Source organism: Nesoenas mayeri (assembly GCF_963082525.1).
Source record: "Nesoenas mayeri genome assembly, chromosome: 5".
In the NCBI taxonomy this organism is placed as follows: domain Eukaryota; kingdom Metazoa; phylum Chordata; class Aves; order Columbiformes; family Columbidae; genus Nesoenas; species Nesoenas mayeri.
In genome coordinates this window covers 40059171-40078378 of record NC_137548.1, presented here as the reverse complement: position 1 = coordinate 40078378, position 19208 = coordinate 40059171, and the positions used below count along the sequence as shown (strand labels likewise).

Sequence of the window (19208 nt, the reverse complement as noted above, 5' to 3'; positions counted from 1 at the left end):
ATCAGAGAAGTCAGTTAAAATAACAACAACCAAAAAAAAATTCAAAAGCTTTACAAAAAAACTTGAAGTCTTGGTGAAAGTGAAATTCTGGATAATACACATTTTTGGGCTTAAAGCTTCTAAAAAAAAAAATAAAAAAAATAAAAATGCCAGGCTATTAAATTGTATATACAAAGTGTCTCACCTACCACACAATTCAAGACAAGTAAAACCCAGCTTCCCTTCTGACTAGAAGGGCATATCAAGTAAACACATTGTATCCAAACACAGTGCTTGAAGAGGAATGAAGGACTCTACTTCTCTTTCTTAGTTCCCAAAGAAACCTCCTTCCATTGCATCTTTTGAAAAGCATGCAACAGAAAGGTAATTTATAATGCCATGGAGTAAAATGTGCATTTTACCAGTCAGTCTATAGGTAAGAACCCTCCTTACACCCAACCCCAACCTTTTTCACACCACTTAATCCAACTGGCATCCAACTCTTATGCCTTCTTCAGATTTTTTCCCATTTGTGCTAACATTTATTCAGAAATTTATGCATTATACTTTTTAAAAATTGTCAGCAAAACCAGTCCTATGTGAAAAATAAACAACATCAGCATCCAGAACAATGAAGGGGTGTAGTGATGGATAAAAATCTGTTTCAAGACTGATGTTTGTTCATCTTAAAAATATTTTTTCCAACAAAAACATCTGGATTATAGTCACCAGAATTTCTTCTAATATTTCAAGAATTGACCATTTCCATGTAATATTTTAGGATCAAACTGTTTTAAACTGACTATATCTCAAGCTGTCATACTTAGCTGCACTCTTCGTCTGTCACAAGTTGAACCCTGTTGGCCTTGTATGACTGTAACTGTACACAGCTAAGCCTGCTATGACTAGAAGAATTTGACCATTTTTAAGAGAAACAGGACCAAGTCCCACAATTGTTATTATAGTATATACTTGAAACTACCAAATGCAACCACATTAGTTCAACCACATACCTGCTTGGAACCTTTCCTAGAAGTAAAGAAAGCATCACAGTTCTTCCAACGACATTTTAGGGTCTGAAAATTTGGGTTGGTATGGTCAGTTAGCAAGTGTTGTTTCAGATGGTCCACAACTCCAAAGATCAGTGAACATCCATGCCACTGGCAGAGAAAACATGCCAGAATAAGCAAGGAAAAAAGAATTTTAGCTAATGCTTTTATTCTTGCAACTTAAAAATATTCTACCAAGACTGTTCACGTGCATTGCGCTCCTCCTATAACATTTTAATCTTCTTATTCCACTTCCATTCTCAATGTTCCCTATTCCTTTAATTACAGCTCTACAGAGATTTTTTCCTGCCTCTAGCCAAGCTTAGACCATTAGCAAGAATTGCAGGAGGAAAAGAGGAACTATAACTTTACAAGATTTAAGCTTACCTGAGACAGAGTCATTGGGAATTTAATTAAACTTATTTAGCAGAATAAATCTGATTTTGTATGTCACTTGGCTGAAGCTTTTTTGTTTTAAACAGTTAAGTGTCACTATCTAAAAATTACCAGGAAAAATAAAATTAAGATATAACTACTAACTTTCTCTAAAGCATAGATACAGACAGAACACCATGAAAAAGGGAACAAGTAATATATACTAACATTTAAAATGTACATAAACATTTAAAAATATTACTGAATTATAATAAAGGTCAAGCTATCCAAGAATGAGAAGTGACCACCCCAGAAAATGAGTCTAAAAACAAAGGAATGCTAAAAACATTTTGTTCATTACCCAGCAACGATAATTCTGCATCAGATTAAGCCTCACAGCTCTGACACTGCCATCATAGCACCCAGTGTAGATCTGTAAAAGAAACATTTATGGATAAGCAAGCTAGAAATTATAGAAAAATAACACAAAGTCCAATTCTGAAGGAAGCTTCAGTGTAGAGTATACTAGGTGAACAAGAAGATACCAACATGCAAGGCTTCCAAATATAAAAAATGGGCCAAAGCAAATTCTCTTAAGGTTTGCATTCATTGTTTACAAAAACCTACTAATGAAATGTTTCCATAACTTCTACTGCAGATTGTATCACGTGTGTAGAAGCTCCGAAAACATTAACATATAATGTAACTCTCCACTGAAGTGAAAAAAAAAATAGGCATAAATGTTAAGTTGAATATATTTCCAGGACTTAACCACTTATATGTATCTCAAAAAGGAATGGAGAGGAAGAACATCAGAATTTCAGAAAGAGAAGACTGATGCAGATCCTGAAAGGTAGGCGAAAGGACTACTTAAAAACCACTTTTGTTAGGCAAATGCTCTACATAAAGTTGTCTTTTGGAAAGAAAAGGATGTCAGACACTTGTAATTCCATAAAGAACACTCATTATTAAAAATTTCTCACACAATACAGAGAACTCTGCAAGCTGAAGATTTCATTTGTTATTTTTGTTCAAGACTTTTTGTCTCGGAAATTCATCACTAGGATATAACAGCCAATCTGCTGTGTGTAAGACCCTACACCTTCCTAACAACTGCTACAGAAAACTATTATCTCTCACTCAACATGAAGGTTCTTATTTGGACATTTCTTTGATTTGAGAATGCCCAAACCAGACTATTGCTGGAGACAGTTCAAGCCTCAGACTGTAAAAGCACAAAGCCTGAGTGCACGTCAGTCTCCGCCTCACTCATGTGAGAAGTGAAGCTTGGGCAGTATGTGTTCCAATTAGAAGGGGATCAGTTCTGTTAGACTTGATTCTTCTATTGTTACACATTGTTACTACAACTCTACAATGTGAAAGAAAGTTTGCACACAAACTCCTACACGCACAGACAAGTAAGTGCTTTTAATGACTACTTGGAGCAAGTTACTTATTCAGAAGTGCTCCCAAAACCTATCTTGCAGGGCAGATGGATGAAGAAATCTGTGCATCTAAATCAACTGCATGCCTTTGTTTAGGGTCTGTCAAAGGTTCCTAGAGGTTTGACTGTGCGTGAAACTTTCCTCTAGCATCTGTGTGACTGTCTTAAATAAAAGCCAAACAGGAATGATGCTTGAAAAGAGAGAATGTTTTACTATTACTAAACTCTTCATTGCAATCATCACTGTAAACAGAATGATTGTTTTAAGACTACAATAAGCAAGAAAGTGAATTTTCCCCAGATAATAATATTACATAAATACAAAGCTGTTATGGCAACTTGATTTTTTAGCTGACTTTTCTAAGTTCTTCTGTCTTAGCCAGTCAGCAGGTTGATTTCATTATCTGAAAAAAATTAAACTGTCTTATATACGCTCATGGAAATTACAACCTTCTCTCTGACACCAGTGAAAAGAAGGAAGTTACCATGCTCTTATGGATGGTCATACACATGATCATATCCGTGTGGCCTCCATAGACTTGCAAGCGGTCGTGCGACTTGAAATAAACAAAACCAGGCATTAATAGCATGACAGTTAATAGCTGTTTTTCACATGCAAAAGACAACACTTCCAAGAGCGGTTTCCTGGGTAGCAGCTAAACACCCCTGGTGAATTCCAAACTTAGTAGCCATCACGAAAGCTCACTTTTGGTTACATTACTTCTGTGAGTCTTTGTCCAACTAAGCACTTGCTCTTTCAAGCAGACAAAACTAACATTTCTCCACCTTTCTGAGTTGTCATTATCTTCAGATAACCCAGGTTCTAAAAAATGTTTTAGGTTATATTCTTTAAACCCCATGTATTTTTGCTGGTAAGACAACTATATATTCTGAGTGACAGGAAATAGAGGGATGGGTCAGAGACCAGTGAGCACAAAGATGACTTCTGTTTGACTTCAAAATGATTAATTAATGCATATTAGGTAAATGCCATTGGTAACCATCTATTTTCTTACCTGTAGTTCATAAACACGAACAAATTTATCCAGACATGCTGTCACCATCACTTTCCCAAGAATGTTCACAACTGTTACTGCATGGTTATGGCCCTTATAGATGCGCACCAGCTCTCCAGTCTGTGTGAAGAAAAAGCAAAGCAAATAGGTGGGGTTTGTTTGTTTAAAACAACAAAACAATCCAGTTTTATCTAACTTACATAGGGTAGATACCTTCAACGCTCACTTCAAGAAATTGAAACAACCTTATTAGCCTGCCATTTCCTGTGTAGGCATTTCTAGATTGTGATCAAATACTACTTAACCTTTTCTTTGCCTGTGTTAAGACAGAGACATTCCAGTACAATAGAAATGTATGCCACTATGAAAAGTGTCTACTTCTCCCCTTTCCATTACATGTTCCCACCTATCCTGCAACTAGTACTGTGCTATTAGTACAAGCAGTATTTATGTAGCCACAAGGATCAGTGAGCAAATTTAGCTAAATACACAGAAATATACAGATTTTTTTGTCAATTAAAATTTACCTCTGCTAAGTTTCTTAATCCAACTTATTGCGTAGCTGCACCAATGCTTCTGTTAGCACAAGGAAAAGATGGTGTAAAAGAGGAAGAGAGTGGCAAAGCCTTCACAACAGTATAACAGCTTTTGAACTAGTTAGTTTGGAACACTATTTGTGTTCCTCAGTTTTTTTCTGTAATAAAGAAACTCTTCCCCCACTAGAATATCTCACATGGCTTTGCTCTGAACCCTTTCCATGTTATCAGCACATTTGTAGTAATATTTGCAAAAGCAAGATCCCCAAATAAAAAGGCATTGCATATCATATCACAAGAACAATCATGTTCATATTTCCCAAGGTATTTTATCCTCTGCATCCTTCCTTAGTTAGCTATAATGTGTAGTCACATTAACAAAATCAGATGACTTTCTTTTCTGGAAGCTATTACGCCTCATCAGTCAGTCAAAAATTCTGGAAACACTGGCTTTATGGCACAGGAATTCACTACCTTAATAGCAAAAGTCATCCTAAATTTATATATAAGACTTACATGAATGTTGTGGGCATGGACAGACTGATCACTGGAACCACTGAATACCAGATCATTCACAACCTTACAAAAAAAAAACAACAACAAAAACAAAAACCATCAATAGTTTTATTTTTGTAAGAGATACAGAAATGGGCAAGCAAAACATTAAGACACTGCTTAGTTTAAACTAGTACTGTAATATTTCCCAATTTTTACAGTCTTAAAGTCAATGGAGAGTATGAAAAGAAAGCACGTACTGAGTTCTTTAAGTAAGAGCTAGAAAATGTACTGTGCTATGCTAATGATGAATTTTGACACTTCACAATTGACATCAGAAGCAGTAAACTTGCAGCCCACCAGGCTGACTCACCCTAGCACAGTCCACAGAGCATAAAAGGTGCCACTGCACCGTAATATCTAAAGTGACAAATACAATTTATGGAAGTCATGCACTATCTGTTACATGACAGTGGTCACAGCAAAGCAGTCAGACAAGCATATGTTCCACCTTGTAATCTCAAGAGCCAGAAACTTGTACATAAATGATAGGGATTCTTCTATTAAGAAGAATACTTCTCCAGAGTTACACCTTTTTTGGCTTCCTCTGAGATTTGTACAATGGGAATATGTGAAAACTAGCTTTATTTTTTCTCTAACTTTCCCTCTGTTGGCAAACTCACATTTCAAGATTCCCTGAATCTTCTAACAACAAGAAATATGCCTCTCACATACACACCCCCAACAGTTTTGCTGCAAAAAAGAGATATGGCAGCCATCCAGAGACAATTTTCCTAACAAATTACTCAGTTATCATTTAAAATAAATAAATCCTGTTTCCTACCACAATCTGCTCACTATTAGATGAGGAAGAAAAAATATACCTTTTTAAGCATTCTTTGTCAAAAATGTATTTTTAGAGACACTTGCCTTCATGCAGAGTATAGTCTTGCTGTGACCTTCCAGGGTCCTGAGAAGCAGGCCATTCCGTGCATCTCGCACACTGATGGTGCAGTCGTAGGAGCCGACAACCAACAACTTGCGTGCTCCTTCCTGGGCTGTGGCCAGACAGCTTACTGCTCTGGGGCCGTGGCATTCAAAGGTATCAACCTGCTTGTTGTTCTGTTGGGGGAAGAAAAAATGGTATTTAGAATTAAAACTTTGCTGTGATGCTGACTAGATCACTGAGTCCTTTTTGTGTTGTACTTATTATAGTATCTGATTTCAGTTTGGTGACATGCCATTTCAGCCATGGTAAGAGTTGCCTAACAACTTAGTTTCAAAATCAAGGAAATTATTCATGTTGGGTTTCTATTTTCTGTCTTTTAAAAAATACTTAATTGTTTAGCAAAGATCCAGTAAATCCTCAATGAGAGGAAATACTGTTATGAGAAAAATGAAAAACAGATTAAATTTTTAAGAATAAGTCTGGGAAGTTAATGTAGCATCCCTGAAAAGAATAATCAGAAAAACATTCAAATAATAATTTTTGTTCACTTTTAAATATCATGGGAACTGCTGATTAAGCCTCTTTGCCAGAAAACCATGTCAATGAGTCTCTTCTGTAACTGCAAATGGAACAGGCAAAATCAGCAACACATTAAAGTCTGTCACGCTACTTTGATGGGCAAGAAAGGAAAGATTCACAAGTAATTAACTGTGTCAAAAAGCTCTCACAATACATGACTCATGCGCCAGGCAGAACCTTAAGGAAAAACATGACAACGTAACAGCAGTTAAGAGAAAGGTAACCAGAGAGAAGGGGAGATGGTACAGCTTTGTGCACTGACAAAATAAAGGAGCAAAAAGGGCCAATAGCGACCATTTATACCAAAATACTTTAATTACAAATACACTTACTACTCAAGAGAAAGAGTGGAAAGAAACACAAAGTGGAGAGAAAGAGCACCACAACAGGCTTCCAGGTGCCAGGATTTAAACAAACCAACCTTTATGCTGAAAGTAACCACAGTGCCATTTGCAAGGCCTGCGTAAAGGATCCGCCATCTACTGTGTAAACAGAGCACTCGATCTTCCAATTTAAACTGTTCCATGCGCTCTCTGGTCTGACAACAGAAAAAATAATTTAAAGCTTTTCATTAACTGAAAACAATTTGCAGAAAAAAGCTTGAAGTGAATGATGATTTTCACCTACAAGCTGCATTTTTGAAACAACAGAGCTGGAGAAAAACATCTGAAAGTCTAGTGTCACATGGCTCTTGGACACTGGTTTTAATCAGCTCACTCACATCTCTGAGACTTGACTGTACGTCAGCAAACAGTTAAAACCCTAAAAGCTTTATTCTAGTCACAGCCTCTAATGTATATAGAAGTTTAGACTACAGACTGTATGTATATGAAAAACACTGTTACATGCTCGAGTTCAAGGAATCCTCATGAAGTCCCCAAAAGGGAAGTGCCATGAATCATCAGCTTAAGAGTCAAAAAAATCCTCTCGCAGTTTGTCCATTGAAGCAGATATTTACTTCCTACCCCATCAAGCCACAGGCTGGACAAGGATAAATTATTATCCTTAAAAGTCCAGCTTCAGGAAGTCTCAGTCTGTTCTTTCATCTGTGCTCAGAATAATAGATAGCTGTTCTCTCTATAGCTGCTCTACAAAGAGAGCAGTGCCTTCCATGAGCAATGAAGTTTGAAATACAGCAAGAAAAATACAACACAATACAACATTCATGGCCAGACAACCATCCTTACCATGCTGTTCTAGCAAAAACTCTGCCAAGAAGTTAGCCAAAAGATTAGGGTTTGCTGTTTGGGGTTTTTTTTCTCCTCTTCCACTGTAATGAGGTATAAAGTGGGGCTCCTGTCCAGCTCATATGGGTTTAAAAGGCTTTTTTCATTTATACTTGCAAAGAAATACTCGCATAAAAAAGCAGTACATGTTAATCAACACAGAGTTTGAGTACCTTGATATTGTAACAGTTGATAGTGTGGTCGCTTGAGCCAGTGTAGAGTGCGGCACTCTTCCCATTTGTCTGCGTGACCAAGAGACAGTTCACTTTTGAAGTATGTCCTTCAAAGATGGCCACACACTTCCTGCTCTAGAAAGGAAAGCATAGGGTCTGTCAACATAAAGGCCCATAATGCCCCTCAGCATCCATGCCTGACAGAGTGGGGCAGGACGGCTAACAAAAGCAGGACACATGCAGCAATTTATCTCCCCTTGCCCCTCTCAGAGGGAGAAAAGGTTGGGGAGAAGAAGAGAGGTTTGAAGAAAGGAATAGAAAAAACAATAATTAACACTTGAAAAAGCAGTTGCTTCTTTAGCTATATAGTAAGGCTCTATAAAAACAAAATTGCAAACTTGTGACTCCAATTAACGTAATACCACTCCCGCAACCTTACTTACAACTAGATTGTAGGCACAAACAGTTTTGTCTGCTGAGCAGGTATACAACAAATTCCCAAAAATCTGAATAGCATTCACTGCAGCCACGTGTCCCTCAAAGTTTCCCTCTGTAGGTTCTTCATCCTCACCTGGCTCCGAAGACACTTCTGTAGGACAGAGAGATGTGGACTTTGATTATGTGAACACACTCAAGCAAACACACTACTGTTGTCTGTATTACCAAACAGCACAACTATTTTGTGGGCTCAATACCTGAAAGTCAAATTTCATTGTGGGTCTCAGCTGGAGCCTGTAAGTGGCAGAAGGCAATTTAAAATGCCAGAAAGACCTTTATATGATGTTAAGTTCAGAAAGATTTTTAAAATAGCAAAAGGATTGTATTATTGTTTGTCCTACAGCTCTACAGAAGCTGTGGAGCTGAAGTGTTCATGTGGGAGGGGGTGGGGTGATGTAGAGAGGGTCAAAGCAGAAAGCATTCAATGAAGGATGACATTAGTGAGTATGCATCACTTCCCAGTTCAGTTTTTAGTGCAGGTTTTTATCTTCACAGCAAAATTCCCCTCTGGAAGCAGTTTGATCAAGACTTAACTCAATGTCCTGCAAGACACTGTTCACAAAGTACCAGAAGAAAAACTTAAAAGATATACCTGATGAGTTCTTTGACCCTCTTAGTGATGATATGGAAGTCTGCATCTCAGCCACACTGTAACACAGAACAAGTAGTGACTGGACTTTGCACATTCATTTGCAGACAAGACTATGCATTTAGTAGAAAACAGGCTGTGACAGATAAGCTCAAAACAAGTTTTCTGTGGAGGGAAGCCTTGTTTTTATATTAGAGAAATTACTAGGTAACAAGACACATTGATTTGTTGGACCAAAAAAGCAAATTCAATTTTCATTTTCCCTCTTATTTCACTCCTCAATGAAATCAAAAGTTACTGATGTTGTAAGACTTTCTGAATAGGAAGAAAAAAAAAAAAAAAGACAACTTTTAAGAGTATTGTTTAATGCTTTTAGTTTTGAGAAATCTACAAGAGTCTCACCTTCTTTTCCCGTCATCCCTATAATTTGTGCCTAGCTCACTGGTAGAGCTCACTTCATCATAACCAGAGCAAGATGCCTCTCGTGCTGCTTGATCCACAGAGCTGCGTGAATCCCTCTTTGACGGACTGTCTGGTTTCTCATCTCCTGACTCTGATGAACCAACGTCAACCACCTCACACTGGGGCACTGGAACTTCCACTAGTTCCAGAGAAGCATCACTGTCATTCTCATATCTGTTTCTTGCTGTTTGAGCAGTAGCTCCATCCTTCTGTCTTGGAGGAGTAGATGTAGAAACTTTTTCTCCTTTAGAAACCCTTCCACCCTTGACTTTCCGGACAGGCTTAGAGTGAATTATATCCTGTTCTGTATCACTGTTCTCCGGCACGTGGGCTGCTCTCAGAGTTTTCTTCTTCCTTAACTTTCTCCTCCTCTTGTTCCCTTTTTCTGCTGGGACTACAGTGGTTGTCATCTGTTGCTCAGATGGTTCTGCTGACAATTTGAGAGGGGGTTTCTCCATTGGCATTTCTAGAAGGACTGAATGCTTTGCAAGAGAGTTGCTACAGTGATCCAGTAAAAAGCTTTCGGTCATAGTATCATTTGCTTCTCTCTTGCTGAAAACAGACAGTGAATGAGGAGAAGGGCTCTCAGGAATTCCAGCCTTTCCCTTGTCCACTGCAGGCTCGTGAACATCTTGGTTAGTGCGTTGGAAACAAGCTGCCAGCTCTGATAGGGACATGGTTCCAGAGACGACTGGACGCACTGGAGTTTTCTGGTTGGTCTCTTCTGAAGAAAACAGACTAGTGTTATATGCAATCTGTACAGTAATAAATATTTATGCAAAATTGCTCTTCTTACTTTTTTTTATATTTAATTGTGCATGTAAAGTACACACATCTACATGTTGAAAGCTGTGTACACATGCAGATCTGCTATTTCAGTCAGCTATCCAGCCTTTAAATAACATAGCTGGGGAATAAAATGTTTATCTGTGTACCTAGAAGCAAAGGAATGGGGTACATAATTCAAGATGCCGGCAGACTATATGCTTTTAAAGTTCTGACAAACAACCTTTGGTGAATCCTACATTGTTGGCTTAAGATGCTACCACCCTTCACTGTGCGCTCCCGTACCAACTGTCTCCACAGCTGTAGGACTAGTATTAAGCAATGCATGCCTAGTACATCTCAGCTGCTCAGTGATGTAGTTTGAAGACCTTGTGCTTAATCCATCTGCATTAGTTTTTTCTACCATGATACTTGGACCTAACTCAAGGTAGATGGGTCACGTACAACCCACTCTGTGGCATTGTACCTTCTATCCTGGGAACAGCAGCACTGCAAGCCATCAGAGTAAGCTTTTTAGTTCCTCTGTGGTGGACTAAGCGATGGGGCAAACATCTCTCCCTGTCATTTTAAGTTGATGCTAATATGAAGAAATGAATCTGGCCTCTCAACTGAGACAGACTAAGAACACAGGCAGCACCTCACAGCTGTGTTTCCCACACCCTAAAATTCCCCAGTTGCATTTGCAATAACTGCAATCCAGAACAGGATGTTTCATGTTCACTGCATTTATTGGGTGGGATCCTTCAATGAGAATGGGAAGCTGACAGAATTCTAAACACTTCTCTGCTTCTGCCTCTTAGAAACCAGTGAATTTAACCTACATTCTTACTTATGAATCTTTATCTCAAATTATCTAAGTTAAGAGTTCAGGTAAGTGACAGTTATTGCAGACAAACAACTGTCATTAGAGTCCCCCTGCTCAACTTCACAGGCTCTCAGGAAAGTAAAGGATGAATGAGCTTTTTAATCTTCCGTTTGTATGTTCAGTCACAGTAGCAAGTTGCAGTGGAAAGTCCCAATAGCATTTAAGCCTTTGACTATAGACTACAGTACATGAGTTTTAGGGGTTTCAAACTGTCTAAATAAAGAGTTAATAATTTCAGTTACAGCCACTAAGATTTCATTTTTCTGAAGCAGTAGCTTCAGAAAAATTATATTAGTAGTTCAGTTAATTCAGCAGTTTCTTCTCTAGACAAAAGTGATCAGAGATCTTTATCAGTAGCCCTCTCCTACTCGCTCTCCTCGCATCGGCAAACAGTGCCAAATATCCTTCTCACAGTAAATTGTTTATTCAGATAACAAATAAGATTGCACAAACTTTGAATGAGGTTATTAAATCTAACCAGCATTTCCAGACCAGTGGGATTTGGAGAGATGGAGAGAGGGAGAAGATGGATTGTTATTTTTAATATCAAAATTATACTCTTTGTGCTTATCCTGCAGGGCCCAGGAAGAACATGGAATACTCTTAATGTAGTTGGTCATATATTTTTAAAACAGATCTTCAGGCATGCATTCTTCCTTTGCAGGTAGATTTTCAGCTACCTATGCCTATTAAATTACGCAGAGTAGAAGACAAAAGACAGGGGAAGGTTTAAGGTTTGTTGAGCTTTTTTAATTTTTGACTTTTTTTTTTTTTAAATTAACTAAATTAATCTCAGAGGATGTAACCTGAAAATTCATGTTTTTTTCTATTTTTAAAGTAAAACTAGAAACCTGTATGTGCATGGCTACAATTTGCATGTGCTTAGCAATTTCAAAAACATGGAATCCAGTTGGATGTGTTGTAAAGAAGGTACCAGTTTCTAAGACTATTAAGTTGACAAAGTCCTACACAAGTTAATGGGAGTTCATCCCTGCACAACAGGCTGCAGGTTTGAGATCCAACTTGAATTCCTCAAGGAAAAAAATATTTTCTTAAAGCTAGTTCACTTAAAATACAAAGAGAAGCCAAACATACCATCCTTCTGCTCCACCTCTTGTGCTCGTGAAGCACCTGGAGAGCTCTGGAGTAGAGAATTCACATTTTCTTCTGAGCCTTTTGGAGACACAGGTTCTCGTTTAACTTGTACTGAGGAGTCAGGAGGAGCGGTAGGTGTGATGCCAGAAGGCTGGAATGGTGATGGCATGTTTACATGCACAGAAGCTCCCAGTGGATGTACAGAAGAAGATAAAGTGTCTAAAAGGGGCAGGAAGGAGCCTGCAGGAATTATGTCAGCTGCCATTTGAGATTTGCTATTTCTTCTCTCACTTAAGACACTGCAGGAAGGTTGCTCTGTCAGTTCAGAAGGTTCATATGTTTCTAATGGCAAAAGAGGAGAGAAAAAAAAACAGAACAAAAATGTTCCCATTTTACAATAAAATTTAGGGGTGCTCATTTCTTGAGGACAGAGACAAGGAAGAGAAAAATCTGTAAAAACGCCACTAGATGGCACCAGCAAAGATGACAGATCACACTTGAACAGTAAAGACTTCCATGTTGAAAGTCTACAATTTTATTGCACTTTTACATGAGTGAATTCAAGTTAAATCAAATTTTTACAAGATGCTGAGCTCAAAGAGTGTGAGTCAGCATCCCACTGTTGTAGTTTTATGGTATTTCATACCTTGTAACCCTTGCAAGATCTGGATTCTCTGACTTCTCAGTGTACTCATTTCCATGGTTATCTGCAAAACAGTTGTGCTTTAAATCAGTCCTACTTAAGGCAGTTTTTCAGGCTGCTAACTTCTAGTTCAGACAGTCTCAAAAGCCCACTGTTACCTGTTGCTTTAATACAAGGAACCGTTGAACCTCAACATACGCAGCCTGCAGGGCAGCCCTAGCCTGCAGTAGACTGCTGTCCACACTGTGCAGGGACTTGCTTAACTCTTCCTCCCTCAACGAAATAGCCAACAACTGGTCTACCTGAGAACGTTCTGAAAAAGGAACAAAACGTAGAGTATAATTGTACTTGACAATACGTTAAAATATATTACACGTGACATCTCAATGAATACTACCACCTCAGAATGTAAAAATCACATAAACTAGGTCAACCATCAACAGTCATAGAAGAAGCTGAGGAGTATCTATGCACAGGAATAGTCACAGCTACATGAAAGAAGAGCAAAGTCAAGTATTCCTCTTTACAGGATCTCAACCTTTACACTAGTCACTTTATTTCTGTCATAGCTTTGCCAGCATTGATTTAGTTTACTTAAACAAAGTCATTTTCTTCCACAAAGATCTTTTGTTGAAGTACACATGTACAGAGAGTACAAATACACACTTTCCACCAATGTAATCAAAAAGGCAAAGGCAACTTTAAGGTAAATGATATTTAAATTATTCAGTTAATCCAGAGGCCAAGGAACGGCAGCTTAAGAGAAGAACCCAACAATAAAACATCATTTACTATCTAGGATGATTTTGGGATGTGAGACTCATGTTTGTGATCTCTTGAGAAAGAGTCTCTGAGCACTGTACTCAGCAAAAGATTCCTTTCTAAAGTCCTCCGGCATTACAGAGATTCTCCAACCAAATTAAGTTTCAGTCAAAGCACTGCTTAGTTTCATTCAAGTTATAGTTTCCTTTAGTAATAAGGATTATGCTGAAACAAAGTAATGGGAAAGAGTTATTTTATTAAGTCAAGTGTGTTACTAGTCTCCATAATAGACACTACTCATTGATGACAGAGGCTGATAAAGAACCTCACCTTTTCAAATAATGAAATATTAGTTCCCACAATAAGATCCATATTAATCATTTCACATTCCAAACAATGTTCAGTATAAATAAAGAATTAAAAAAAAGGTAAAGGGAACATTTGAAAGCTATCTTCAGATAGCTCCCAGATGGTGATGCAATTATATAATTCCCAAAGAAAACATTCTCTCTAAATTACAGATGGTTAATTTTGATATGCGGTGATGCAGATGTGTGAGGTAAGTTTGCGAAAGACCTGTCTAATGACAGGACAAGAGTTCTCTTTGGTCAGGAGCAGGAAGGAGTGAGACATTCCACATTCATTTCCATTAAGAACAGCATCGGAAGAGTCAAAAAATAAGAAGTATTGCTGGAGATGCCAAAACCAGAACACAGCCCAAACTATGCAGAAGACAAGTCTTCTGGTAAAACCATCCAAAATTAGAAAGGGAAAGCAGCATAGTTGAATTAGAAGGGGAGCGATGGGTGCTTCTCCCTTCGGAACTTCCATCTGAAGTGGCAGCAAACCCTTCTTCCCTGAGCAGGTGAAAGCAAAGGCCCAATCTGTGCAATCAGGAACACAAATTGTAGGCAGAAAGGAGGCACAAAGTCTTCTCTTCAAAATAACTTGTGACAAGTTAAGATGGGACTCTTTAGAGAATAATGTGTTGCAGATGTGACAGCAGTCCACCCCATGACCTTCAGTAAGAGCCCAAGAAGGACCAAAGTAACATTAAGGAATTATCATTTTAGCCAAGTCAAAATATTATTAGGTATTTATAACCCCTATACCAGATGCACATATGTATGACATTGACTCACCTTTTTTACCTTTGATTTTTCTTCTCTTATTCTTTCTTTCTAGACTAGGGATTTCAGGAGAAGATCCCTCCTGCAAGTAAAATCATTTATTAACAAAAGTTACAAAAGCAACTTTGCCTAAATAGAAAAGTCAAACATCCACTGTCTTTTCAAGCATTACTTGTACCCATGAAGAAGAATATACAAATAATTTTGCACATTCTTGTACAACTTGTCCTTCCTTCTGCCCTTAAAAGAGGGAGGGAAACAAAGTGTGTGCCATGTTTTCATCTCAGCTAGGAAGACATGTTTAATAAGCTGAAGCCTTCTACTTGCTCAGATGTTTAAGACCACACTTGAGTCAGATTTTCTGCTCTGAAGGTCTGGAGGATTAAATCAGTGAGGAATTAAAATTATTGCTTTCTGCATATAACAAAACTATTTCGATCACATTTTTTTCCCTCTTTGGCTAAGTCCAAGACAGGATGGTGAAACAAATTCAGATTTAAGCATATAAAGTATGTAATTGAGTAAAAAGGCTCTCTGCTCAATCATAAAACCAGGAACATATAAGGAAAACAAATTTCTACTACAGTTTAGTTACCATTTACGTTTTGAAAAACCCATATCCTTGCTACAACACCAAATACTTCCACAGAAATACTTTAATAGCTCTCAACTGCCAGTATAGCATGCCAGTTACCAAATCAAAATTAAAGAGCATTTGCCATTCCAACTAATTTTAAAAGATTAAGCTGAAGACCTGCACAAGGAAGGTAGAAATGTAAAAGATTCTTAAAGAAAATTGAGCTAAACAAGAAAATTAGTTGGAGCCTATCACTGTACAAGACAATCAAATGGAGAAAGTCCTCCTTGCAGAGATCATTCCAAGGCTGTATGGCCATTGACATTAATATGGCCATTAACATTTTTTTAGCACAAAGCTGGACAAAATTGCACACTTACTCCAGTTGCTCTTCTTTTCTTTCCAATCCCTTGGCTGTCATTTTGCTCAGTACCAGATGTGCAGCTACTGTCTGTAGCTGCATCTATGTTATTAGATACTGCAAGAAGTGAAGCATTATTTGAAGCTGGACGGTTTTCTTCTGAGATTTCTAGTACGTTTTGTTTTTCAAGAAGAGGTGTTCTCTTCTCTGGGCTTTCCTGGTCTTGTTTTGTAGGGCTTGTGACCTCAGAGGTGGCCAGGAGGCTGTGTCTCCTTCCACTAGCCTCAGTTCTTTCGGACATAAATGGTGACAGAGGAAGAGAAGATGTCTCCCGTTTCAAGTCAACCTCAGCATCAGCACTTGCCTCATATCCAGGTGTTACGTGATGTGAGTGGCTGGCTGAAATTATTTGCCTTTGCGCACTTTCTTTTGTTTTGGCTTGTTCACTGAAGAAGCTATAAGTAGAAGGATTTCTGTCTGCAATGACACTGCTTTCAGAAAAGCTACGTTTTCTGGCTAAGCCAGGCACTGCTAAGGAAATCCCTTCCCACTGGAATCCTTCCAGAGTAGACAGATCAGATTCTTCTTCAATTTCTAGACCTTCTTGCTCATTTTGAACAAGAGGCACCATTTCTATGCCAAACCTTTAACAAATAGAAAGAAAAATAAACAGGCATGTAAAACGCCAGGTAAATCCAGAAAAAAGCTCCCCCCACCCCCCAATTCACATTATTGCTTTAAGAGATCTGGCAACTCATTCCACTGATATTCTGTACTTTCTGCCTCATCTGGCAATGGATTATCTTTTGTGTATCACAAAATGAGATTTAGTGGCTAAGAAACGACAGCATGATTTCCAAGTCAGAATCCATGTTATTATAATTATTCCAAATCAAGTTTGTAATAAGAAAATATGACATCTTTTCAAGGCGCTTCAAAAACTTCAGGTTTAAAGAAAGTTTCAAAAGTGAAGTGTTTTATAACTGCTTCCTCTAAACACAAACTGTATATAAAATCAAAAGGTTAATAAACAAAGAGGCATTTATTCTGTCTGCAGCAAGGCAAGCATTTATTGTAGTCCTGAATAAATGAAGGAAAAAGCAACTGCCACAGCATTGTTCCCATCCTGATCACATTTTTACATTCTTCCACCTGCTAGAACTTGCAAAGCAAGTATATTGCTAGTGTCCATCTTCAGATACTAAGCAATGACTATGAACTGACCAAAATATTTTCTGAACAGCAGACTACTATTACTTATTTAAGGATAGACATCCACAGCAGCAAGCAGTCATAAAAACTCAAAATTATTTGTATATGCAAAAGATCATGGTACAGCAAGCTTCATTCTAAAGTCTTAGTTTTAGGATCCTGGAATCCATTTCAGATTTGGAGAAACAGAACCTTCTCCCCTCAACATACACACAGACAAGCATGGTTAGATCTGAAAGCTACCAACCTTGGTAAACCTTTGCCAAGCTCCTGTTTCTTCTTGGTAACCTGCTGGATGACTTGATCCCAGTTCACATTTCGTCGGGAAGCACTAAGAATCTGCCTGAGGGTGGGTTTAAGCCCTGACTCCTTCTCAGACTCACTTCTCCGATGGCCACTCACATTCCGAATGCGCCGTGCATTATTGAGATTGGGCTCTGGAAGATGTGTCCCAACTTTGCTCTTCAGACTAATATGTCGTGTCAAGTCTCTTTGCAGAGAGGCAGGAAGGCCGAGTTTGCTTAAATCAGGAAGAAGCAGGCCTAGTGACTGGCTTCCTCCTTTTTGCAGCTCATGATCTGAAGGATTTTCAAAACCTTCCATTTCAAAGTGATCATGTGACTTGACACGCTCTTCATCCCCTTCTCCGTCCTGTGAGGAGGTTTTCAAATCCACATGCAAATGGTCCTGACTGCTTGATGGAGAAACTGCAGATTCCATCTGAAATTGTATATCTTTCAGATCAGCAGAAGTAACACTTGAAGCAATCAGCTTTTCATCATCTTCCCTTTGAGAAGTGGCAGGTTTACCTTCTGTAGAGTCACAGGGTAAACAAGAACTAGTAGAACTCAACTTTTCAACTCTTGCTTCTGACTTCTCACTTCCCATTAAATTACCATCACTCACATCTAATGAATCTAATTTGAACTTGTTCTTTGGTGATGCTTTCCCAGTTTCTTCCTTATTCAGGTCACTTGTATCCTTGCAAGATTTTAAGGGAGTATTTTGCAAGGAATGGCTGGACTGAACATCTTTGAGGTTCTGCTCTGCTTCACTTAGCTTATTACCAGGCTCTCCAAGATTGCTACCAAGCACATCATTGTTGTCTTGTAAGTCACCAGTACATGCACCAGGCAGCTTTGAGGAATAGGAGGAGAAATGGTTTGTTTCCAAGTTCAGGGCATTCAAATGACTCTGCTCTTTGCCACTAGTTGAGGTTAACAAAAGCTTGACATTTTTTAAGAGACTGTTTGTGTCTTGCTTTGGAGAAGACAACTTGATATCTGTGATATTCAGAAGAGAGGATTTCAGTGATGGCATCCTATTACTTCTGCCATCATCTTTGTCAGGCTTTTCACCACTGGAACAGTCTTTCGTTACCTTGCAAGAATCAAGGTAATCTGGGGTTACATTAGAAGGGGAAGATGCTTCCCATTTTTTAAGTTTTGAAAGGCTAACATTGGCTTCGCAAGTTTTTCCTTTCATTGTTGAATCAGTAAGAGGCATAAACACAGACTCCACTTTATCTGGAGTTTTAGGAACATTATCATCAGACCGTGGTTGCTGCTCTGCAGCTTTCTGAGATGGGTAGGGACTCCAGCGATAAGTTTTATCTCTGGAAGGACTGCTGCTTTTCCCACTGGCTCTTGAAGTTTTGCTTTCTGGTTGCTTCGACATACCAAAATCCAATGCCCCCTCAGAAGGAAATTTATCACTAGTAAAATCAAGCAAGTCCCTCCTTTTTTTTCGATCTCTGTATGGCAGAACATTGTCTTTCTCCTGCCGCTGCCACGTATATCTTTCCTTATTATATTTAATTGGCTCTAATGAATATGTATCGCCAGAGTTCCCAAAATTCCAGCCATTTGTACCATGAGGACTAGATTTCCAGTTTCCTCCATAACTCTTGGAATTCCAGGTAGAAAAATTAACCGTTCCTTCAGAGAGCCAAGTAGGATTTCTCTCCCTGGCACTGTGATGCCAATTTGATGTTCCTCCTCCCCGCCCACTTGGACGCCAAACAGTTCCAGAATTCCCATAGTTATGCCGATTTGAAGAGCCTCCTGAAACACTCTGGTGCCATCCAGAGCGTCCCCTTGGGCCACCTGTGTGTCTGTTCATATTAAGGTTCCTCTGAGAGTGTGAAAATTTGCCTTGTCTAGGATTAACATAATCATCCTTTTCCCACTTCCAGTCCCTTTGTGATGCATTATGATGATGCCACGATGACTGATCATAAGCTTCTCTTTCTTTGTAAGTACTTCTTTCTTCTCGCCTTCTCTGTGATCTCCTATCATCACATTCTAATTCTTGGTTTGCACAGCTTTGTTCAGCTTGCCTACAAAACAATTGAGAAAAAAACCTAAATTCTGATGCCATTCCCCTGAAGTTGAACAGCATGCAAGCC

At 38.6% G+C, this 19208-nt stretch overlaps 1 protein-coding gene across 1 annotated transcript in view; it reads right to left on the bottom strand.

The window, feature by feature from the left end:
• The window catches only part of ZNF106 (zinc finger protein 106), a 45358-nt gene that overhangs the window by 5057 nt on the left and 21093 nt on the right, over positions 1-19208 (bottom strand). Inside the window, exons 5-21 of the mRNA XM_080344708.1 lie at positions 17049-19139; positions 15609-16233; positions 14664-14733; positions 12918-13072; positions 12763-12823; positions 12117-12458; positions 9311-10094; positions 8912-8967; positions 8265-8410; positions 7822-7956; positions 6844-6960; positions 5825-6016; positions 4916-4978; positions 3864-3983; positions 3333-3404; positions 1765-1836; positions 993-1139 (exon numbers count right to left, since the gene is read on the bottom strand). Coding sequence (XP_080200834.1) covers positions 993-1139; positions 1765-1836; positions 3333-3404; positions 3864-3983; positions 4916-4978; positions 5825-6016; positions 6844-6960; positions 7822-7956; positions 8265-8410; positions 8912-8967; positions 9311-10094; positions 12117-12458; positions 12763-12823; positions 12918-13072; positions 14664-14733; positions 15609-16233; positions 17049-19139 — 5248 coding nt within the window. The remainder of the gene's footprint in view (positions 1-992; positions 1140-1764; positions 1837-3332; positions 3405-3863; positions 3984-4915; positions 4979-5824; positions 6017-6843; positions 6961-7821; positions 7957-8264; positions 8411-8911; positions 8968-9310; positions 10095-12116; positions 12459-12762; positions 12824-12917; positions 13073-14663; positions 14734-15608; positions 16234-17048; positions 19140-19208) is intronic.